The sequence below is a fragment of the Fukomys damarensis genome, unplaced genomic scaffold, assembly GCF_012274545.1.
Source record: "Fukomys damarensis isolate Sample0158 unplaced genomic scaffold, DMR_v1.0_HiC HiC_scaffold_39, whole genome shotgun sequence".
Taxonomy (NCBI): Eukaryota; Metazoa; Chordata; class Mammalia; order Rodentia; family Bathyergidae; genus Fukomys; species Fukomys damarensis.
In genome coordinates, this window is record NW_022900951.1 from 85,027,834 (window position 1) to 85,046,284 (window position 18,451).

General features: G+C 34.2%; 1 protein-coding gene across 3 annotated transcripts in view; it reads left to right on the forward strand.

Annotated features, from left to right (window-relative positions):
• LOC104847582 (collagen alpha-5(IV) chain) overlaps positions 1-18,451 on the forward strand; it is a 267,506-nt gene that overhangs the window by 219,197 nt on the left and 29,858 nt on the right. For all 3 annotated transcript variants that reach the window (XM_010603053.1, XM_010603055.1, XM_033760324.1), the window contains exons 38-40: positions 9,196-9,322; positions 16,004-16,084; positions 17,670-17,768. In XM_010603053.1, the coding sequence (XP_010601355.1) occupies positions 9,196-9,322; positions 16,004-16,084; positions 17,670-17,768 (307 nt within the window). The remainder of the gene's footprint in view (positions 1-9,195; positions 9,323-16,003; positions 16,085-17,669; positions 17,769-18,451) is intronic.

Consider the following 18,451-nt stretch of genomic DNA (forward strand, 5'->3'; position numbering starts at 1 on the left):
ACAAAAGTTGGTTTTTTGAAAGAATAAATAAAATTGATAAACCCTTAGGTAATCTTATCAAAAAAAGGAAAGAACAGACTCAGATCCATACAATCAGGAATGAAAAAGGTGAAGTCACAATAGATCCAACAGAAATCCAGAGGATCATTAATACTACTTTGAGAACCTATACTCAGGCCGGGCGTGGTGGTGCACACCTGTAATCCCAGCACTTGGGAGGCTGACTCAGGAAGATTGCTGTGAGTTCGAGACCAGCCTGGGCTACATAGTGAGTTCTAGGTCAGTCTCAACTACATAGTGAGACCCTGTCTCAAAAAAAAACAGGAAAAAAAAAAGAGAACCTATACTCTAATAAATTGGAAAACACAGAAGAAATGGACAGATTTTTAATACTTATGAATTACCAAAGCTGAACAAAGAAGATAAAAACATTTTAAACACCCCAATTATAGTCAGTAAAATTGAAAATATAATTAAAAATTTACCAACAAAGAAAAGCCAGGGTCCAGATGGATTCACTGCTGAATTTTACAAGACATTTAGAGAAGAACTACTGCCATTACTCTTCAGACTGTTCAATGAAATTGAAAGGGAAGCAATACTTCCAAATTTATTCCTGGAAGCAAGTATCACTTTGATTCCCAAACCAGGGAAAGACACAACTAAAAAAGAGAACTACAGGCCAATCTCCTTAATGAATATAGATGCAAAAATCCTCAATAAGATACTAGCAAACAGAATACAGAGGATCATCAAGAATATCATACATCCTGACCAAGTCAGATTTATCCCAGGGATGCAAGGATGGTTCAACATACCTAAGTCAATAAATGTAATACACTATATTAACAGAGTCAAGGATAAAAACCATATGATCCTCTTGATAGATGCAGAAAAAGCATTTGACAAAATTCAACACCTATTCATGATAAAAACCCTGCCAAAAATTGGAATAGATGATCTATATCTCAACTTAATAAAGGCTATCTATTAAAAACCAACAGCTAACATCATATTAAATGGCCAAAAACTGAAACGTTTCATGTGAAAATCAGGAACAAGACAAGGATGCCCACTGTCAACACTCCTCTTTGATATAGTTCTGGAAACATTAGCCACAGCAATTAGATAAGAGAAAGAAATTAAAGCAAAGGCTGGGGATTTAGCTCAGCGGTTCGGTGGCCTGCCTTGCAAGTGCAAGGACCGGAGTTCAATCCCCCAAAAATGGAAACATTAGCCACAGCAATTAGACAAGAGAAAGAAATTAAAGCAACAAACATAGGAAAGGAAGAAGTTAAATTGTCATTATTTGCTGACAATATGATACTCTACATTGAAGGCCCAAAAAACTCTACCGAAAGACTTCTACACTTAATTGACAGAATCAGTAGAGTAGCTGGATACAAGGTGAACACACAAAAATCAATAGCCTTCTTGTACACAAATAACAGACTCACTGAGAGAGAAATTAGGGAAACAATTCCCTTCACAATAGCATCCAACAAAATGAAATATCTAGTAATCAATCTATTGAAAGAAGCAAAAGACCTCTACACTGAAAATCACAGCACTCTGAAAAAAGAGATCGAAGAGGAACAAAAAAATGGAAAGATATCCCCTGCTCCTGGGTAGGAAGAATCAACATAGTGAAAATGGCCATACTACCAAAACTGCTATACATATTCAATGCAATGCCAATTGATTGTCCAATATTATATTTCAGAGAACTGGAATAAAAATCCAAAAATTCATTTGCAACCATAAGAGACCTAGAATAGTGAAAGCCATCCTAGGCAACAAACACATGGCAGCGGGTATAACAACTCCCAATTTGAAACTATACTACAAAGCCACTATAATAAAAACAGCATGGTACTGGCAAAGAAACAGACCTGAGGATCAGTGGAACAGATTGGAAGACACAAAAACAATTCCAGATGTACTCAGCTACCTCATTTTTGACAAAGGAGCTGACCATCCTCAGTGGAGGAACCATAGCCTCTTTAATAAATGGTGTTGGAAAAACTGGATTTCAACCTGCCAAAGATTAAAATTGGAACCTTATCTTTCACCATGCACTAAATTAAAATGGAAGTGGATTAAAGATATAAATATTAAAACAGAAACACTAAAATTGCTGGAAGATATGTTAGGCAGAACTCTGCAAGACATCGGCATAGGAAAAGATTTTATGAACAAATCATCCATAGCATGGGAACTAGCAGAAAGTATCAACAACTGGAATCTCATCTTATTAAAAAGCTTCTGCACTGCAAAAGAAACCATCAGCAGAACTAAGAGACAACCTACAATTTGGCAAAATAATTTTACCAGCTGCTCCTCAGACAAAGGACTATTATCTGGAATATATAAAGAACTCAAAACAATCAGCCCCCCCATATAAAGACCCAATTCAAAAATGGGCATATGAAATGAACAGACACTTCTCAGACAAAAAAAGTAAAAGTAGCAAGTAAATATATGACAAAATGTTCCACATCACTAGTCATTCATGAGATGCAGATGAAAACAACACTGAGATTCCACCTCACCACACAAAGAATGGCTGCTATCAAGAAATCACACAATAACAAATGTTGGCGGAGTTGTGGGGAGAAAAGAACCCTTCTCCATTGTTAGGAGTGCAGACTGGTGCAATCACTATGGAAATCAATATGGAGATACCGCAAAGAGCTGGGACTAGAGGTTCCATTTGACCCAGCCATCCCTCTGCTGGGTATCTTTCCAAAAGAACTAAAAGAATCATATCACAGTGATTTATTTGCACCCTTATTATAGCAGCACAGTTTGTTGTAGCTAAAACTTGGAAACAGTCCATTTGCCCATCAGTTTGAAACTGGATAAAGAAGATGTGGTTTTTCTATAAAATGGAATATTACTCAGCCATAAAGAATGAGAAATTAGATTCATTCATAGGAAAATGGATACATATTGAGGATATACTTCTAAGTGAAATAAATAAATCACACATGTAAATACCGAATAGTTTCTCCGGTGTGAATAAACTGTAATAGTACATATGATCCTATTGAGATGACTGACACTGTGAAATGGGAAGAAAAGGTCTAAAAGTGTAGGGAAGGTAGGATGGTTAGGGGAAGGGTAATAATGGAAAAGAAAAAATGTGAGAAAATGAAAAGATGGAAATAAAGTGGTTGTAAATGGGGAGGGGAGGAGGAGTGAAGGGAGGGCAGGGACAAGGGGAAAAAATGAGAACCAAGACCTGTCATGTAGAGGTACAAGAACCTAACAATGAATGTAACTGTACTGTATCCCTAAAATGTACCAATTAACTCAATTGAAAATAAAAAAAAGAATAGCTGTTATCAAGAAATTAACCAACAACAAATGTGGGACAAAATGAACAATTCTCTACTGTTGGTGGGAATATAAACTGGTCCAACCACTGTGAAAATCAGTGTGGAGAGTCCTCAAAAATCTAGAGTTAGAGGTAGGTCACATTTGACCCAGCTATTCCTGTTCTTGGTGTCTTCCCAAAAGAGTTAAAAGTATGCCACCGTGATATATGCACACCAATGTTTATACTATCACCATTTGTAATAGGTAAATCTTGGAAACAGTCCAAGTTCCCATCAATGGATGAATGGATAAAAAGATGTAGTTTTTTATATACAAGAGTGTAGTACTCTACCATGAAGGCTAAACTTGAGACATGTCTAGGTAAATGAATCCACCTTGAGACCATACTTTTAAGTGAAATAAATCAGACACACATATTTTAATATCGCATTGTTTTGCTTGTGTGAGAAACTGAATGGGTAAATAAGGACAAAAATGGATGACCGATATTGGGAAGTAATAGAAAATATTCAAATGGGAAGAGGACCAAAAGAGCAGGGAGGGAGAAGGAAAGGAAGAGAAAAGGAAAAAAAGAATAGAAGGAAAAAAATGAAAATAAAGCTTTTGTAAATAAGCAGAGAAAGAATAGTTGAAAGGAGGGGAGAGGAATGGGGAAAAAAGAAGAATCAAGATATATTTTGTATAGGTAAAATTTCCCTGTGATGAATGTGATCTATCTATCTGTCTGTCTGTCTATCTATCTATCTATCTATATGTAGTTTACTAATACAATTAATTTTTAAAAATAGCTGATGTATCAGTTGACTGTTTTGTTCTGTAATGTATACACACTTCAAGAAAATAAAAACTTGCATAAATATTAATACTACATTTATTGAGACATCATGAGATTAATGCAATGTATCTTTAGACTCTACAATTATAAGAGGTGCTACAAGTGGTGGCCATTAGCTTCTAGATAGTTATTAGTACAGTGGAATGCTACTTGGGCAACCTTGGTCACTGAGATTGCTGCAATGCAATTTCAATTTCATCTCTATGGGCCAGCAGTTTTGCGAGTTTTCTGCACTATATGACATCCACTAGGGTTCCCCACATGAGATTAACACCATCTATTGAAAAAACATCAAACTATTGTTCTTTTCCTGGAGTACGTACACATTTGTGTGTGTGTGTGTGTTTGTGTGTATATGTGTAATCATATATAATTTTTTTATTCCACAGATTGTATATATGTGGAATTTCAGCATTTATTCTATTTTATAACTTGCTTTATAACGTATTTTTTCTTTTCCAGTTTATTTTATACAGTTTTCTTTATGAGTGTATATGCTATCTGTGGATCCATTTATAATTATTTATAATGGACAGGATTTTAAAGTGAAATTTCTGGCTCAAAGGATATATTCATTTCAATATTTACTTTGTTAGGTTTTTATAGTAGTAGTACCATATTAATTTGATTTTAAAATACAATCAGTATGGAAAGATGTAATATTAGAAGTATTCTTTCTGTATGTTCACAAACCCCAAATACTCAGTTCTTCTTCCCCAGGGTAACAACCATTTTTAGCGGTTTCTTATGTTCTGTTCCAAAGAAGGGTTTTCAATACACAAATTATGTGTGTATATCATACTTCATTCAAGACACGGATTTTATACTAAAAGTCTGTGGTGCCAAAATGAATAATCTTACAGTAGTAAGCATATTAGTACAATTAAACTTGGTAGTATTTTTCATCAGTTATTGATATATGAAATCATGCTACATCTTTCAAATTTAAGAATTTTCTTCTATTTTATTTACATGCAAAAAATCATACTATACATGTGCTTTCCTAGCTATACTCTGTAAATCTATGCAAGCTTTCTTTATCAGTTCATAAATACAAGCCTCACTCCTTTTTCTAAATATTTTTTGTATTAGTTCACCAGAATTAATTTGATCTTTTATGAGTACTGAAATTTTTCTATGGTTTCATGATTACAAACATTTGCTGCACTAAAAAAATTGTATTCATACCTTTATATATGTCTTAAGACTCTGGTAAATATCACTAGAGAATAAATTCTGAGCAAAGTTGGTGAAACTTACCATACATGTTCCTTTGTAATGTTGTAGTTCCTATCATATTTTTTATTAAGTAACTCTGTACTCTCATAATTAGTGTAAGAGATTTTCTGTTTTCTCTTCATTTTATATATATTTAATACTATCAATTTTCTAATTTAACCAATCTAATAAGTAAAAGTTTATTTTTATTATTATTGTTATTATTTATATTTGAATTTTCCAGATTACAAGTAAAGCTTTATGTGTTCATTTCCCTTCTAATATATTGTCTACTAACATTATTTACTTCATTCATTTAGGAGGGATTTGCTTATGTATTTCTTACTGATCTGTAAAAGTATGTTGTTAATAGTGAAGGGACATCCACTTTTGATTATATATGTTGTGAATATTTTCTCCCAATCAGCTGTTCATCCTATTATTTATGGTGTTCATATATGAATTTATACTCATTCATTTGTTCATTCAAAGAGTATCTGTTGAGTATGTGTAAGTGCTAGAGATACATTATAAATGAAACAAACTCACTGTGAGCATGGAGCTTATATCTAGTCAAGGAGACATTCATTAAAAAAATAAATAAAGGCTATAGCATGTTAGAAGTTCATAAACCTCAAGACAAAATGTAAACCAAAGTTGGTGATAGAAGTGACTGGGTATTGTTACATTTTGATGATTACGGGAAAGTATCTCTGATAACAATTGAGCAGTGACCTCATTGCATTAAGGGAGTGAGTCATGTGAAGACCCTGAGGTGGGAGCATAACTATTACGGCAGAGAAACGTAAGTGAGGACAGTGTAGAATAAGTAGCATGAGTGAGTGACGCTGAAGAGGAAATGAGGTCAGGTTGCTAATGGACGGGTCATCTAGGGCTTTGTGGGTCATATTAAGGGCTTTTATTCCTGAGTGAAATGGGAGTGAATGGAAAAAATAACATGACTGATTGTGCGTTAATTTTTTAAAACAAAAATTACAGCTCTTACTTTCAAACAGATAATAGAGGAACAAGGATGAAAGCAGACAGGCCAATTATGACACTATTTAAATAATACAGGGTAGAGATGTTGATGGCTTGGATTTGGGTGATAATAGTGCAAATGATTAAGAAAAATATGGTTGGGTGCTGAATATATTTTCTAGGTCAAAGCAGGGAGATTTTCTTGTGGAAAAGTGTAGTGTCAAGGGTGGCTCCAAAATCTGGAGCAACTAAAAGATAGGACAGATTTTGGAAAAGGGAGGCTTGGTGAGGAAAGGAAAGAACATGATTTTCTGGTTATGTATTTTTTGGTGAAATGGGATATTTATCAGTTGAGAGGAAGAAGTTGTAAGGAAGGTTGGAGACCTGGATTACAGACAGATTTCCTTGCTTGCTTACTTGTTTTTATTGTTTTCTACTTATGAAGATGTGTACATCCAAAGAACCTAAAAAGAAATTATATATACTTCTAGTATTTTACTTGTTTTACTCTTTATATTTGCATCTTTAATTCACCTAAATTTTTGTGCATTGTATGAGGTGAGGAACTTTTTTTTCTAAATTAATATCTAGTTGATCCAACTCCATTTTTCCTCACTGATTTAAAATTGCTTATACAATTTTTAAAGTTTGTCAATATATATATTTTTTTTCTGGAATGTGTGATTTTAACATTTATATAGTGCAATGAAAATCACCATAATAAATCATGTATGGGGCCGGGGATTTAGCTCAGTGGTTCCACTGCCTGCCTCACAAGTGCAAGGACCTGAGTTCGATCCCCAGTACAAAAAAAAAATCATGTATGAGGTTATCATAGACAGTAGCAGAAAAAATGTTTCAATTGGCAGATATCTGAAATATAAGTATTTAAAAAACGAATTTTCAGTTTTTCTATATGGCCTACAAGTATATTTTAGTTTGCAAATTCTACCTAAATTCGGAAAGTGATAGAGATGATAAAGAAAATAATGTAAAATGACCTATTATTTCTTTCAGGTGGTATTATTAGATCTTAGAATAGTGTCAGGTTGAACATATAAGGTTCTATAGCTCAGTTATTCTACAAGACCCAGGCAGTCTTTGCTTTGCACAGTTCTAATACATACAAATTTCAGTTGTAACAACTTAAATAGAACCAATCCAAAATAATATAAATCAAATCTCAGTTATTATGGTACATTAGCTTTTCAGTCCACAAATCACCAATAAGGTTGTAAGAGATTGTATCATGATCAGTGAACAGTCATTTCACTTGTTCCAAATTCTGTCAGTGACAACTAGTCATGCATCTGTTCAGTGTAAGCATGCAGTTGTGTTGCCTCCCTGCCTCCCAGTCATAAACCAGTGTGGTATTTTACCAAATGAACAGTTAAAAGATAAAATTGGTAAATAAAAAAGAAAGTCCAGGGGGCAAAAAGGAAAATAGGGCTGGAGATGCCTCTCAGTTACAGACCAAATGGTTAAAAAGTGTGAGGGCCTGGGATCAATCCTCAGTACAAAACAATAAAACATTTAAAAATAGAAAGTAATAATACTAGAAGTGAGATTTTAATCAATTTAAATAGGGTTACAGAAAAAAAAACAACAGTAGGAATGTAGACGGGGTCATCATTTGCAAAACTGTAGATATGTTTCCAAGGAATACAGTAAAGGCAAAGTCAGCAAAACAGAGGATAAAAGTGGCACTGATGAAAAGGACAAAGATTCAGAGGAAGTGATGCATGAGAAGAGCAGTGAGCACTGTGGTTGCGTTGCATGTTTTCATTGGTATTAGGCAAAGCTTGTATTAACTGTGAAAGTGGTATGACTTTTTCTAAGGCTCTATTAGAAGAAAAATGCAAATATTCGTTGAGCAAAAATATGTGAATTCTTTTATAGTAATTGAAAAATTAAGATTTGTGTATGTGAAACCACTATCAACGTGAAAGGATAAAAACCTTCTTTTGGCCAAGGATTTAGCTTAGTAACACTGCACCTGCCTCACAAGCACAAGGTCCTGAGTTTGATCCCTGGTACAAGGAAAAAAAAAAAAGAAAGAAAACGAACCTTCTTTTATCTGAGAGCCTGAGGCAGGATTCAAATTTCAAGCCCAGCCTAGGCAACTTAGTGATGTAGCGAGACCTTGTTTTAAAAACTAAACAAGAGGGGTAATGTAGGTTAGTACAAAGGCCCTAGGTTCAATTCTCAGTACAAAAAAGAAAGGACACTAAGGGTAAGGGGAGGGAGAAGAGAAGAAAGAAGAGGGGAGGCAAGGGAGGCTAGGGGAAGGGAGGAAAGAGGAGCAAGGCAAGGCTGCTTTTTGCAGTAGGACTTCCCATATCAATTGGTTGACATGTTTATCGTAAATGATTTGCATTGTAGCATAGCAGACATAATGATCACAGATTCTGAAATCAGTTGAGTTCAAATTCAGATTCCACCAGTTTCTAGTTGTATCACTGTAACATGGAGATTAAAACAGTATTTTTCTGTTAGGGTTTTTAGAGGTTAAGGAAAATTACCTATCTCCATAGCACAGAAATAGCATGAACTCTAGGCTCATGCTTTTTTGCTTCAAATTAATTCTACCATTCTTACTAATTACCTCATGCTTGACCTCTCTAAGATTCAGTGTTCTCATTTATAAGTGGGGATGACAAAATCTAACTCACAGGCCTGTTCTGATTAAATGCAGCAATTTATGTAAAGAACTTTGCAGAGTGCCAATATATAGAAAAGCTCTATAAATAATAATACGTTGTTATAAAATTTAGGTCATATAGAAACTTCAGTTTTATCTTTTTACTCATATTTTTTAGGGTGAACCTGGTCTGCCCGGAATCCCAGGGAACCCAGGTATCAAAGGTTCTACGGGAGTTATTGGTTTGCCAGGATTACCCGGAACACCTGGAGCAAAAGGACAACCTGGCCTTCCTGGGTTCCCAGGTAGGTATTCCTTGCAAGTTCTTCTTTCTGTATCAGCTCTAACCAGTGATACATACAACCTTATTTGGCAGAGTAGCATTCTGTTTCCCAATCAGACACATGATGTCAAACTAATTCTTTACCTTCTTCTTGCCCATATGTCTTTCTGTGTAGAAAGAGAATAAGTATTACTGATTCAGCAGGACAAATCCTGCAGGCAGAGAGACTTGTTTGGCGAAGCATTTTTCAATCTTTGACTGCTAGCCATAAATCAATTAAGAGGCCTTACTATTTTTATAGGTGATAATATACTGTCAGGCCCTAGCTTGCTGCTGATTCTCTTAGAAAGTTGTACGCAAGCACACATTTGGTGGCTGTTGGTAGAACAATCATATTGCTCCTTTGGATGACAAAGACAGTCATTCATGGAAAAGAAACTAGCATTATAGCCACAAAGATACTCTGAAATAGATAATTATAGTACGTATTTATTCATGATTTTTTAAAATTTTTGCTTGTTTTTTTAATTACACAGTGGCATGGATGAATGGGTTTTCAGATATCTTTTCCTTAATATTTTTATTGAAGTGTGAATTACATATGATAAAACGTACAAAACTATAGATGAGTTTTTATCTATGTACGTATCCCATGAACCCACCAAACATAGCAAAATATAAAGTAATTCTTTCACATGATAAAGGTTACTCATGCCTCTTTATAGGGAACCCTCCCCTCACTCCACCTCAAGATTACCATTATTATAACTTCTATTGTCAACAATTAATTGTGCTTATTATGGAAATTTATATAAATAGAATCATACACTATGCATCCTTGGGTCTATAAACTCCTTTTATTTTGTAAGTAGGAAAAATTTATTGAGAGAAAGAAAGCTTTTGTCTAAGAAAGTGGGTTGACTGGGATCCTATTTCCCTGGGGGGTTTGATGGATCAAGGCCAGGAGGTGAGGTGGGTTCAAGTTGGGACAAAACTATAAAACCCAATGGAAAATTACAAAGTGGACATGAGGTGGGGCAAAACCATGACCAGCCAATAAGATTACAAGTACGGTCACCCAGACAATATTGATTAAATGGGGATCGAATGGGAAAATAAGTCACATACAAGGAATTTCTCATGTAGAATATCAATCACTGCTATCTATCTCTAGGGGAAGTAGTACCTCTTTTCCTTTTTTATAATGCTAACCAGTGGATGTGCCTTAATTGTTCTCCATGTTGGCTCCTCCCTCTCTTGGCTCTTTGAGGACTGATGTCTTGAGGGCCCTGTCTGCTTATGAAATGATCTAATTAATTTACCTATCTACAATAATCCTAGCATTCTGGTATTTGACACAGGATCTCACTATGTAGTTGAGACTGACCTGGAACTCACTGTGTAGCTCAGGATGGTCTCAAACTCACAGCGATCCTCCTGCCTCAGCCTCCTGAGTCCTGGTAGTATAGGTGTGGGCTGCCATGCCCAGCAACTCCCAGAATTCTGGAAGGCCAAGTCAGGAGGATTACTAGTTGCAGCCCAGACTGGGCAATTTAGCTTCTTATAATACCTTACCTCAAAATAAAAAGCAAAAAACAGCTTATGATGTAGTTCAGTATGCAGGCCCTTGGTTCAGTTTCTCTTGCTATGAATTAATGAGTGAATGAATGAATGAAATGTTACTTTTAATAAAGTCCAGTGTTTCTGTCTTTTTTTTTTCATGGTTATTTTTGTGTCTTACCCTATGCATTTTGTTTACTTGAAGTTATGAAAATATTTTAATTTTTTCTAACTTTTAATGCTTAAACTTTCAAGGTTAGGTTTATAATATTTGTTTTGTATTATTACTTGTTTTAAATTTTATTGTTGCACATTAGTTACACAGAATAGTGAGTTCCATTTTGTCATGTTTGTACATGCATGTAACATACCATCACTTCCCTTCTCCTTTCTCCTCCTCTCTCCTCCAGATCTCCTTTCTCTTTTCTAATAGTCTCCTTCTAATTTCATGTCACCTATATTTAAAAAATATATTCCTTAGATTCTACATGAGAGAAAGCATGCTATATTTAAGTTATGATCTATCTTGAATAAAAATATTCTTATAGTGTGAGATAGCACAGAAGGTTTATTTTTTCCCACAAATATATTCAATTGCTCTGAATTTTTTTAAAGAAAGAGCTTTAGTTCTTTGGATAAATCACAATTACTCCTTTGTCAGAAATTCAGTCACATAGGTAGAACTCTGCTCCGTTGCTTTATTTTCCCTTCTTTGATTTAAAAAATATTAATTTTTTTATTAGTGCAGGTTTGCAGTACACAATTAGTACATCAATCATGGGGATTATACAACAGATCTATTTTATAATCTTGCTAAAATACACCATTGTCTGAATTTTGTAAATTTACATTAAGACTTGAAACACGAGTACTAAACCTTTGTTCCAGTTTTTTAAAGCTTGGTTTGGTCTTTTGTATGAAGTTGGGAATCTATTTATCAATTTCCATTAGAAAATGCCTGCAGGTATTTTGATTAAGATTGCTACAAAATCTAGATAACTGATCCAAATTAACATTTTAACAGTCTTCCAATTCAATGGATATTTTAGCTCTCCATTTACTTAGGTATTTAACTTAACTCACTTGAGTATGTTCTCCAGGTATGCTCAATATGACACCCTTTTCATTTTATAACTCTTGATCACCTTTTGTTAAATTTATCCCTGGAAATTTGATGTCTGCAGGTGAGATTTGAGATGAAATTTCTTTTCCACCCTCATTTTCCAGTTATTTTTGGAAATATATAGATATAATTGATTATAAAATCTTCATCATGTATGCAAAGAAATTGTTGGTTCCATTTATTAATTCTAAGAGTGTTTATAGGTTTTCTTGATTTTATAAACTAACATATCATCTCAAATATTTTTATTTCTTTTTGTTATTCATACCTTTTATTTCTCTTTCTTTCTTAATTATACTGGCAAGGACCTCCAGGATAACATTTAATAGAAGTGGTTGTAGTCAACATCCTTATCTTTTTCCAAAACTAAAAACAACTGTTTGTTATTTTTCTATTAAATGCAATGTTGTACATCTTATTAAGACATTTCTTTCCTATTCTTAATTTATTGAGAGCTTTTTCATCATTTACTGATAGCTTTTTTTAAATCAAAATGAGTGAGTTTTAGCAAATCTTTTTTTCTGTACTTTAGGAAATAGATTTCTCTTTTATTTTTTTTCTGTTAATTGAATTGCACTGTCATTTTTTTGTACAGTCATATTCTGGGGATAAACTTCAAGATGGTCATGTTGCATATATTACTTTTAAGTATTGCTGGTTTTACACTGATTTTTTAAACTTGTCTATGGCTATGAGAGGTGCTCTTCTGTGATTTCCCTTTTTCACAGTGTCCTTATCAACATTTTGGTATAGAGATTTGTTGCCATCATGGGCTGGGAAGTTTTGTGTCTTTCTCTGTTTTACTTTAAATATTTCATAATATTTAACAGTTGTGGAATCCAGCCTGTGGTCTTCTTCGTAGAAATATTTTAAATAAAAGAGTCAGTCTTTAATAGATATATCATCACACAAACTGTCTATATGTTTGTTTGTTTGTAATGGGGATTGGACCCAGGGCCTTTACATGGAGCTGCATTCCTATACTTTTTTATTTTTCAGTTTGAGATAGGGTCTTGCTAAATTGCCCAGGCTACACTTCAAATTGTTATCTTGCTGCCTAAGCCTCCCAGAGTGCTAGGATTGCAGGCATGCACTACCATGCCTGACTGAGATTTTTTTCATTTTCATGTTGATTTTGATAAATTGTTTTGCCAGGAGATTGGCCGTTTCATCTAAGTTGTCAAATCCATTGACATCTAGTTGTGAACAATACTCTTGTTTTGTGCTTTTAATTTAGGTAAGATATGTTGTGAAGTCTGCACTTTTATAATTTTTTGAGGGCTATCATTGTTGTGTGCCTGTCATATGTGAGGTCCTGATTTTGATCCCCAACACTACAAAAGAACAATTTTGAAAACAATTCTATTAGCACATGTTTGCAGTCCATAATGTTTTCATTCCTTGTGTGCAGTTTGTACATGTACAGAGCGCATCACAATTCACTTTTTCATCCCCTTTTCCTCTCCTTCCTTCCCCTCCCTCCATCTCTTAATCCCTCTGCCCTTTGAGAAAGATCTGTCCCCCTGCTTCGTATTATCTGTCTTTTATTTTGCTCTTTGTATTTTGGATTTCTCACATAAGGGAAACCATGTGATATTAAAGCTTGTGTGTCTGATTTATTTTACTTAACATTATGGTCTCAAGGTGCATCCATTTTCCTACAAATGACCCAAGTTTATCTTTCTCAATGCAGAGTAGTGCTTCAATGTGGGTAAATACCACAAAAAAGCAAAATATTTTGATTGGAGTAATTTTTGTTTTCTCTCCTCTTGATCAATCTTATTAGATATTCATTAAGTTTCAAGTATTAAATTAATTGTTTAAACTTCTGTATTTTATTTTTCCTACTTTTTGTTTTGTAATCTACTGGTTCCTGCTTATGTCCTTCTTATTTCATACCTTCTACTTCTACAGATGTAATTTGCTATTCTTTTTTTTTTTTTTTTTGGTACCTGGGATCGAACTCCGGTCCTTGCGCTTGTGAGGCAGACCACCGAACACTGAGCTAAATCCCCAGCCCTAATTTGCTATTCTTTTCCTAGCTTTTTTCGATGGAAGTTTCAGCTTTATCTTATAATAGGTGTGTTTGACTCTTTAAATTTCCATGTATAGTGTAATTGAATCCCACAAATTCTGTTCTTTTGTGCTTTATCATTCAATTTAAAAATTTTTCGAATTTCTCTGTTAATATTCACTTTTTTCATAGGTGACTTACACTGATATTGTTAATTTATAAATTCAGAGGGTTTTCCAAACATCTTTATGCTATTGAATTTTAGTTTTATTCTATTGTGGTCAGAATTCATACTTTTAGTTAGGTATGGTGGTACATGCCTGTAATTTCAGCTATCTGGGAGGCTGAGACAGAAAGATTAAAAGTTCATGGCCAGAATGGGCAACTTAGCAGCTTAGTAAGATTCTGTCTCATAATTTAAAATGGTTGGGGATATAGCTTGGTGCAAATACCCTGGATTCAATACCAGGTACCACAGAAAAGACAAAAGAGTAAATGTATACTTTGTACAATTTAACTATTAATGCTAATGGAAGCATGTGATATGGCACGATTTATGGTCTGCCTTGGTGAATTTCCCCTATTCACTTAAAAGTCATTTATATTCTGTAGCCACCCATGGTGGAACACACCTGAAATCTCAGCACTCTGAGAGGCTGAGGCAGAAGGATTGCAAGTTCCAGTCTGGCTTGTCCAATTTAGGGACTTAGTTAGAGCTTGTCTCAAAAAATTAAGCAGGGCTGGGTGATGGCCTGCTCTCCAATACCAACAATAATAATAATTATAAATTGTGTGATTACAATATATTCTATAAATTTCCATTGAGTCAAATTAGTTTGTAATATTGTTAAAATCTTGTGTGTCCTTACCAACTTTTCATCTAATTGTTTTTTCAATTACTGAAAGGTATATATTAAAATCTCCAGTATGATTGTGGAGTTTCTAACTTCTCTCTATTTTTGTCTAGCTCTTTTTATATACACTCAGGAAAGTTCGGTTTTCTTGAAGAGATGACACTTCTCTGTATATAATTATATAAAGGCCCTGTTTATTATTAATACTTTTTCTTTAGAGTCCTCTTTGTATGATATAAATATACATATATCAGATTCTTTGGGGGGGGTTGCACTGGGGATTGAGCCAAGCAAGGACCCTCGCACTGAGCTACATCCCTAGCTTTTTTTTTAGTTTTGTTTTGAGACAGGATTCACTAAGTCCCTAAATTGCTCGGATTAGGCTCAAACTTGCAATCCTCCTACCTTGATTGCCAGAGTACTGGGATCACAGATGTTTGCCAGCATACCTGGCTCTGTAGTATTCTTAATTTACCACATTCTACATTATATTAACTTAACAACACTTCACATACTGTGTAAGATAATTAAAATAGTATAATTCTGTTTATGATCTTTGATTGTGTTCATATACTTTTATAGAGATAATTCATCTTACAAATAATTGCAATTTTTGCTGAAAACAATCTGCTCACTTTTAATGGGTTTAATATGAGAAGCAAAACTATCTTTTATACCTACCTACATATTTTCAACTTTAATATTCTAACTTCATGTACATCAATTTGCTATAATTTTCTGAATTCTACTCCCTGAACCAGCAATTCTATGCCTTGGTATTTACCCAAGATAATTTAAGATATATGTCCACAAAGAGACATTTGCAGAAAAGGTCATAACCATTTCCTTAATAAGAGGTAAAATCTGTCAATCACCCAAATGTCTAAGGTCAGATGAATGGATTAAAAATTTCAAATTGAAACTGTATAAATTTTACCACAGTAATATAGTGGTAATTATTTTTATATTTATGAATATATAATAATGTTATTCTCTGGATAAATACATTTAAAATTTAAGATTATTCTTAAGAATATCCAGCAGTCATCTGTTTGGGGAGTTTCCTTATGTTAATGCTATAAATTCTGTTTGAATTGTAGCTCTCAAAGCAATGTGGCTTTCTTTATTTTTAAATTGAGCTTTTTGTTCCAGGAACCCCAGGCCTTCCTGGACCAAAAGGAATTAGTGGTCTTCCTGGGAATCCTGGCCTTCCCGGAGAACCTGGTCCTATTGGTAAGTGTGAATATTAAGACATTGCTGTTCTGTAAAATTAAAGCTTATCCAACTCAATTTGGGAAAGTCCTATTCAGCTGTAAACATTTCAAGAAGAAGAGATGTGATAATTTATTTAGCATTGTATGTTAGGCACAAAGGGAACAACTTTTAATAAAAATTATTTAATGTTATAGGGCCTTATTTTCTAGCCTCAGATTTTATTGAGAGTCAATTCAAGTTCCCTTTTATAGAAGATACATGCTGAGCTTTTTTTGTTGTTGTTGTTGTTTTTGTTTTTTTTAGAATGGCAGGCTGGAGAAAAAAATTTTTCATTGACTTTTAAACTAAATCACCTATGTTGACCCATATGAGCCCTCTCTAATATAACCTGTTCCCTTGCACACTATTTTTTGTATATTCTAAATCCATATTAAAATGAAAAAAGCTTCAGATATTGAGTGATTATGTTGTTTCTTTATGTCATTATTGCTCTTTGTTCTTTATTTTCATAAGCTTTCGTGATTTACAGAACCCCCCAATTTAAACACCAATCCAAAAATGGGCATCTGAGATGAATACATACTCAGATGAATAAGTACAAATGGCAAGTAAATACAAGAAAAAATGTTCAACCTCACTGGTCATTTGAAAGATGTAAATTAAAACAACACTGAGATTCCATTTCACTCGAGAAAGAATAGCTGCTATCAAGAAATCAACTAAAAACAAATGCTGGCAGGCTGTTGGGGGGGCACCTTTTCTACTGTTGGTGCGATGACAGACTGGTGCAACCACTGTGGAAATTCCTCAAAAAACTAGAGTTAGAGGTCCCATTTGGCTCAGCTATTCTCCTTCTTGATATCATCTTGAAAAAATTAAAAGTATCATACCACAGCAATATATGTGCACCTGTGTTTATGGCACTGCAGTTTGTAATAGCTAAATCGTAGAAACAGCCCAAATGCCCATCAATTGATGAATGGGTAAAAAAAATGTGGGATTTGTTTTTATATACAGTGGAGTTACCACTCAGCCATAAAGAAGGATAAACTTGAGACATTTCTAGGTAAATGGATACACCTTGAGGCCATACTCTTACAAGAAATAATTGGAATACACATGTGTAAATATTACATTGTCTCTGTGGTGTAAGAAACTGAAAATGTAAATAAGGACCAAAATGTATAATAGATATTGTGAAATAGGAAGAAATTGTTCAAAGGGAAAGGGGAACTAGGGATGGGAAAGGGAGAAAGGAAGGAAGGGGACAGAAAAAAATGACGAAAGAAGGATAAAATGGAAATAAAGCTTTGTAAATAAAGAGGGGAAGAGGGGTGGAAGGGAATGGGAAAAAAGAGGTATCAAGATATATCATGTATACAAGACACAAATTCATCATGATGAATGTGATCATTGCATCTATCTAAATTGTACCAAAAAATGTATGAGAGTTCTAAAAGAAAATTTGTGATTTAAAGAAGTATTCCAAAGCACTTTGTGTCTTTTCAAAAGTACTATTTGAAGCTAAAATTTTAAAATTTAGGTATGTGAACAGAAAGGGAACTGAAAAAATGAAAGTAACTTGCTGTAATCTGTTCTTTAGGTGGTGGAGGTCATCCTGGGCCCCCAGGACCTCCAGGTGAAAAAGGAACACCGGGTGAAGATGGTATCCCTGGACCAGCTGGACAGAAAGGTGAACCAGGTGCTGTATGTTTTCATTTTTCTTAGGTTTCTAAATTTCTCCTGGTCTATTTTTAACTTGACCTTCTTCATCCACAATGAAATTATGTCTTCTTTTTTATTTTCTAAGCAACCATATATTTTCTCCTTCCTAATTAGCTTCCTTCTCTTTGAGAGAATATGATCTCATACGTGTAGATCAGGTTGCTGCCTTATTACAAAAAAAAAAACTTCAACACTGTTTAGACCATTTCTTTACATCAAGAAGTTTCCCAGTTTTTAAAAATTTCTCTGTTTTTCAATATGCAATTAATATTCCATTTATATATTTTCATAAGGCATATTTTGGGGGAGAAGCTACAAGTGATTGAGCCCAAAGCCTTCATGCTGAGTTACACTCCCAGTCTTTTTTGTTTTTTATTTTGAGACAGAGTCTCACTAAATTGCTGAAATGCCCAGATTGGGTTCAAACTTGGAACTTCCTCAGGCTTCCAGAGTGTTGGGATTTCAGGTGTGCACCATCACTTCTAGCTATGATATAAATATTTAAAGATATATTTGACACATACACTCCCATTGTTTTTTATTTTGAGACAGAGTCTCACTAAATTGCTGAAATGCCCAGATTGGGTTCAAACTTGGAACTTCCTCAGGCTTCCAGAGTGTTGGGATTTCAGGTGTGCACCATCACTTCTAACTTCTAGC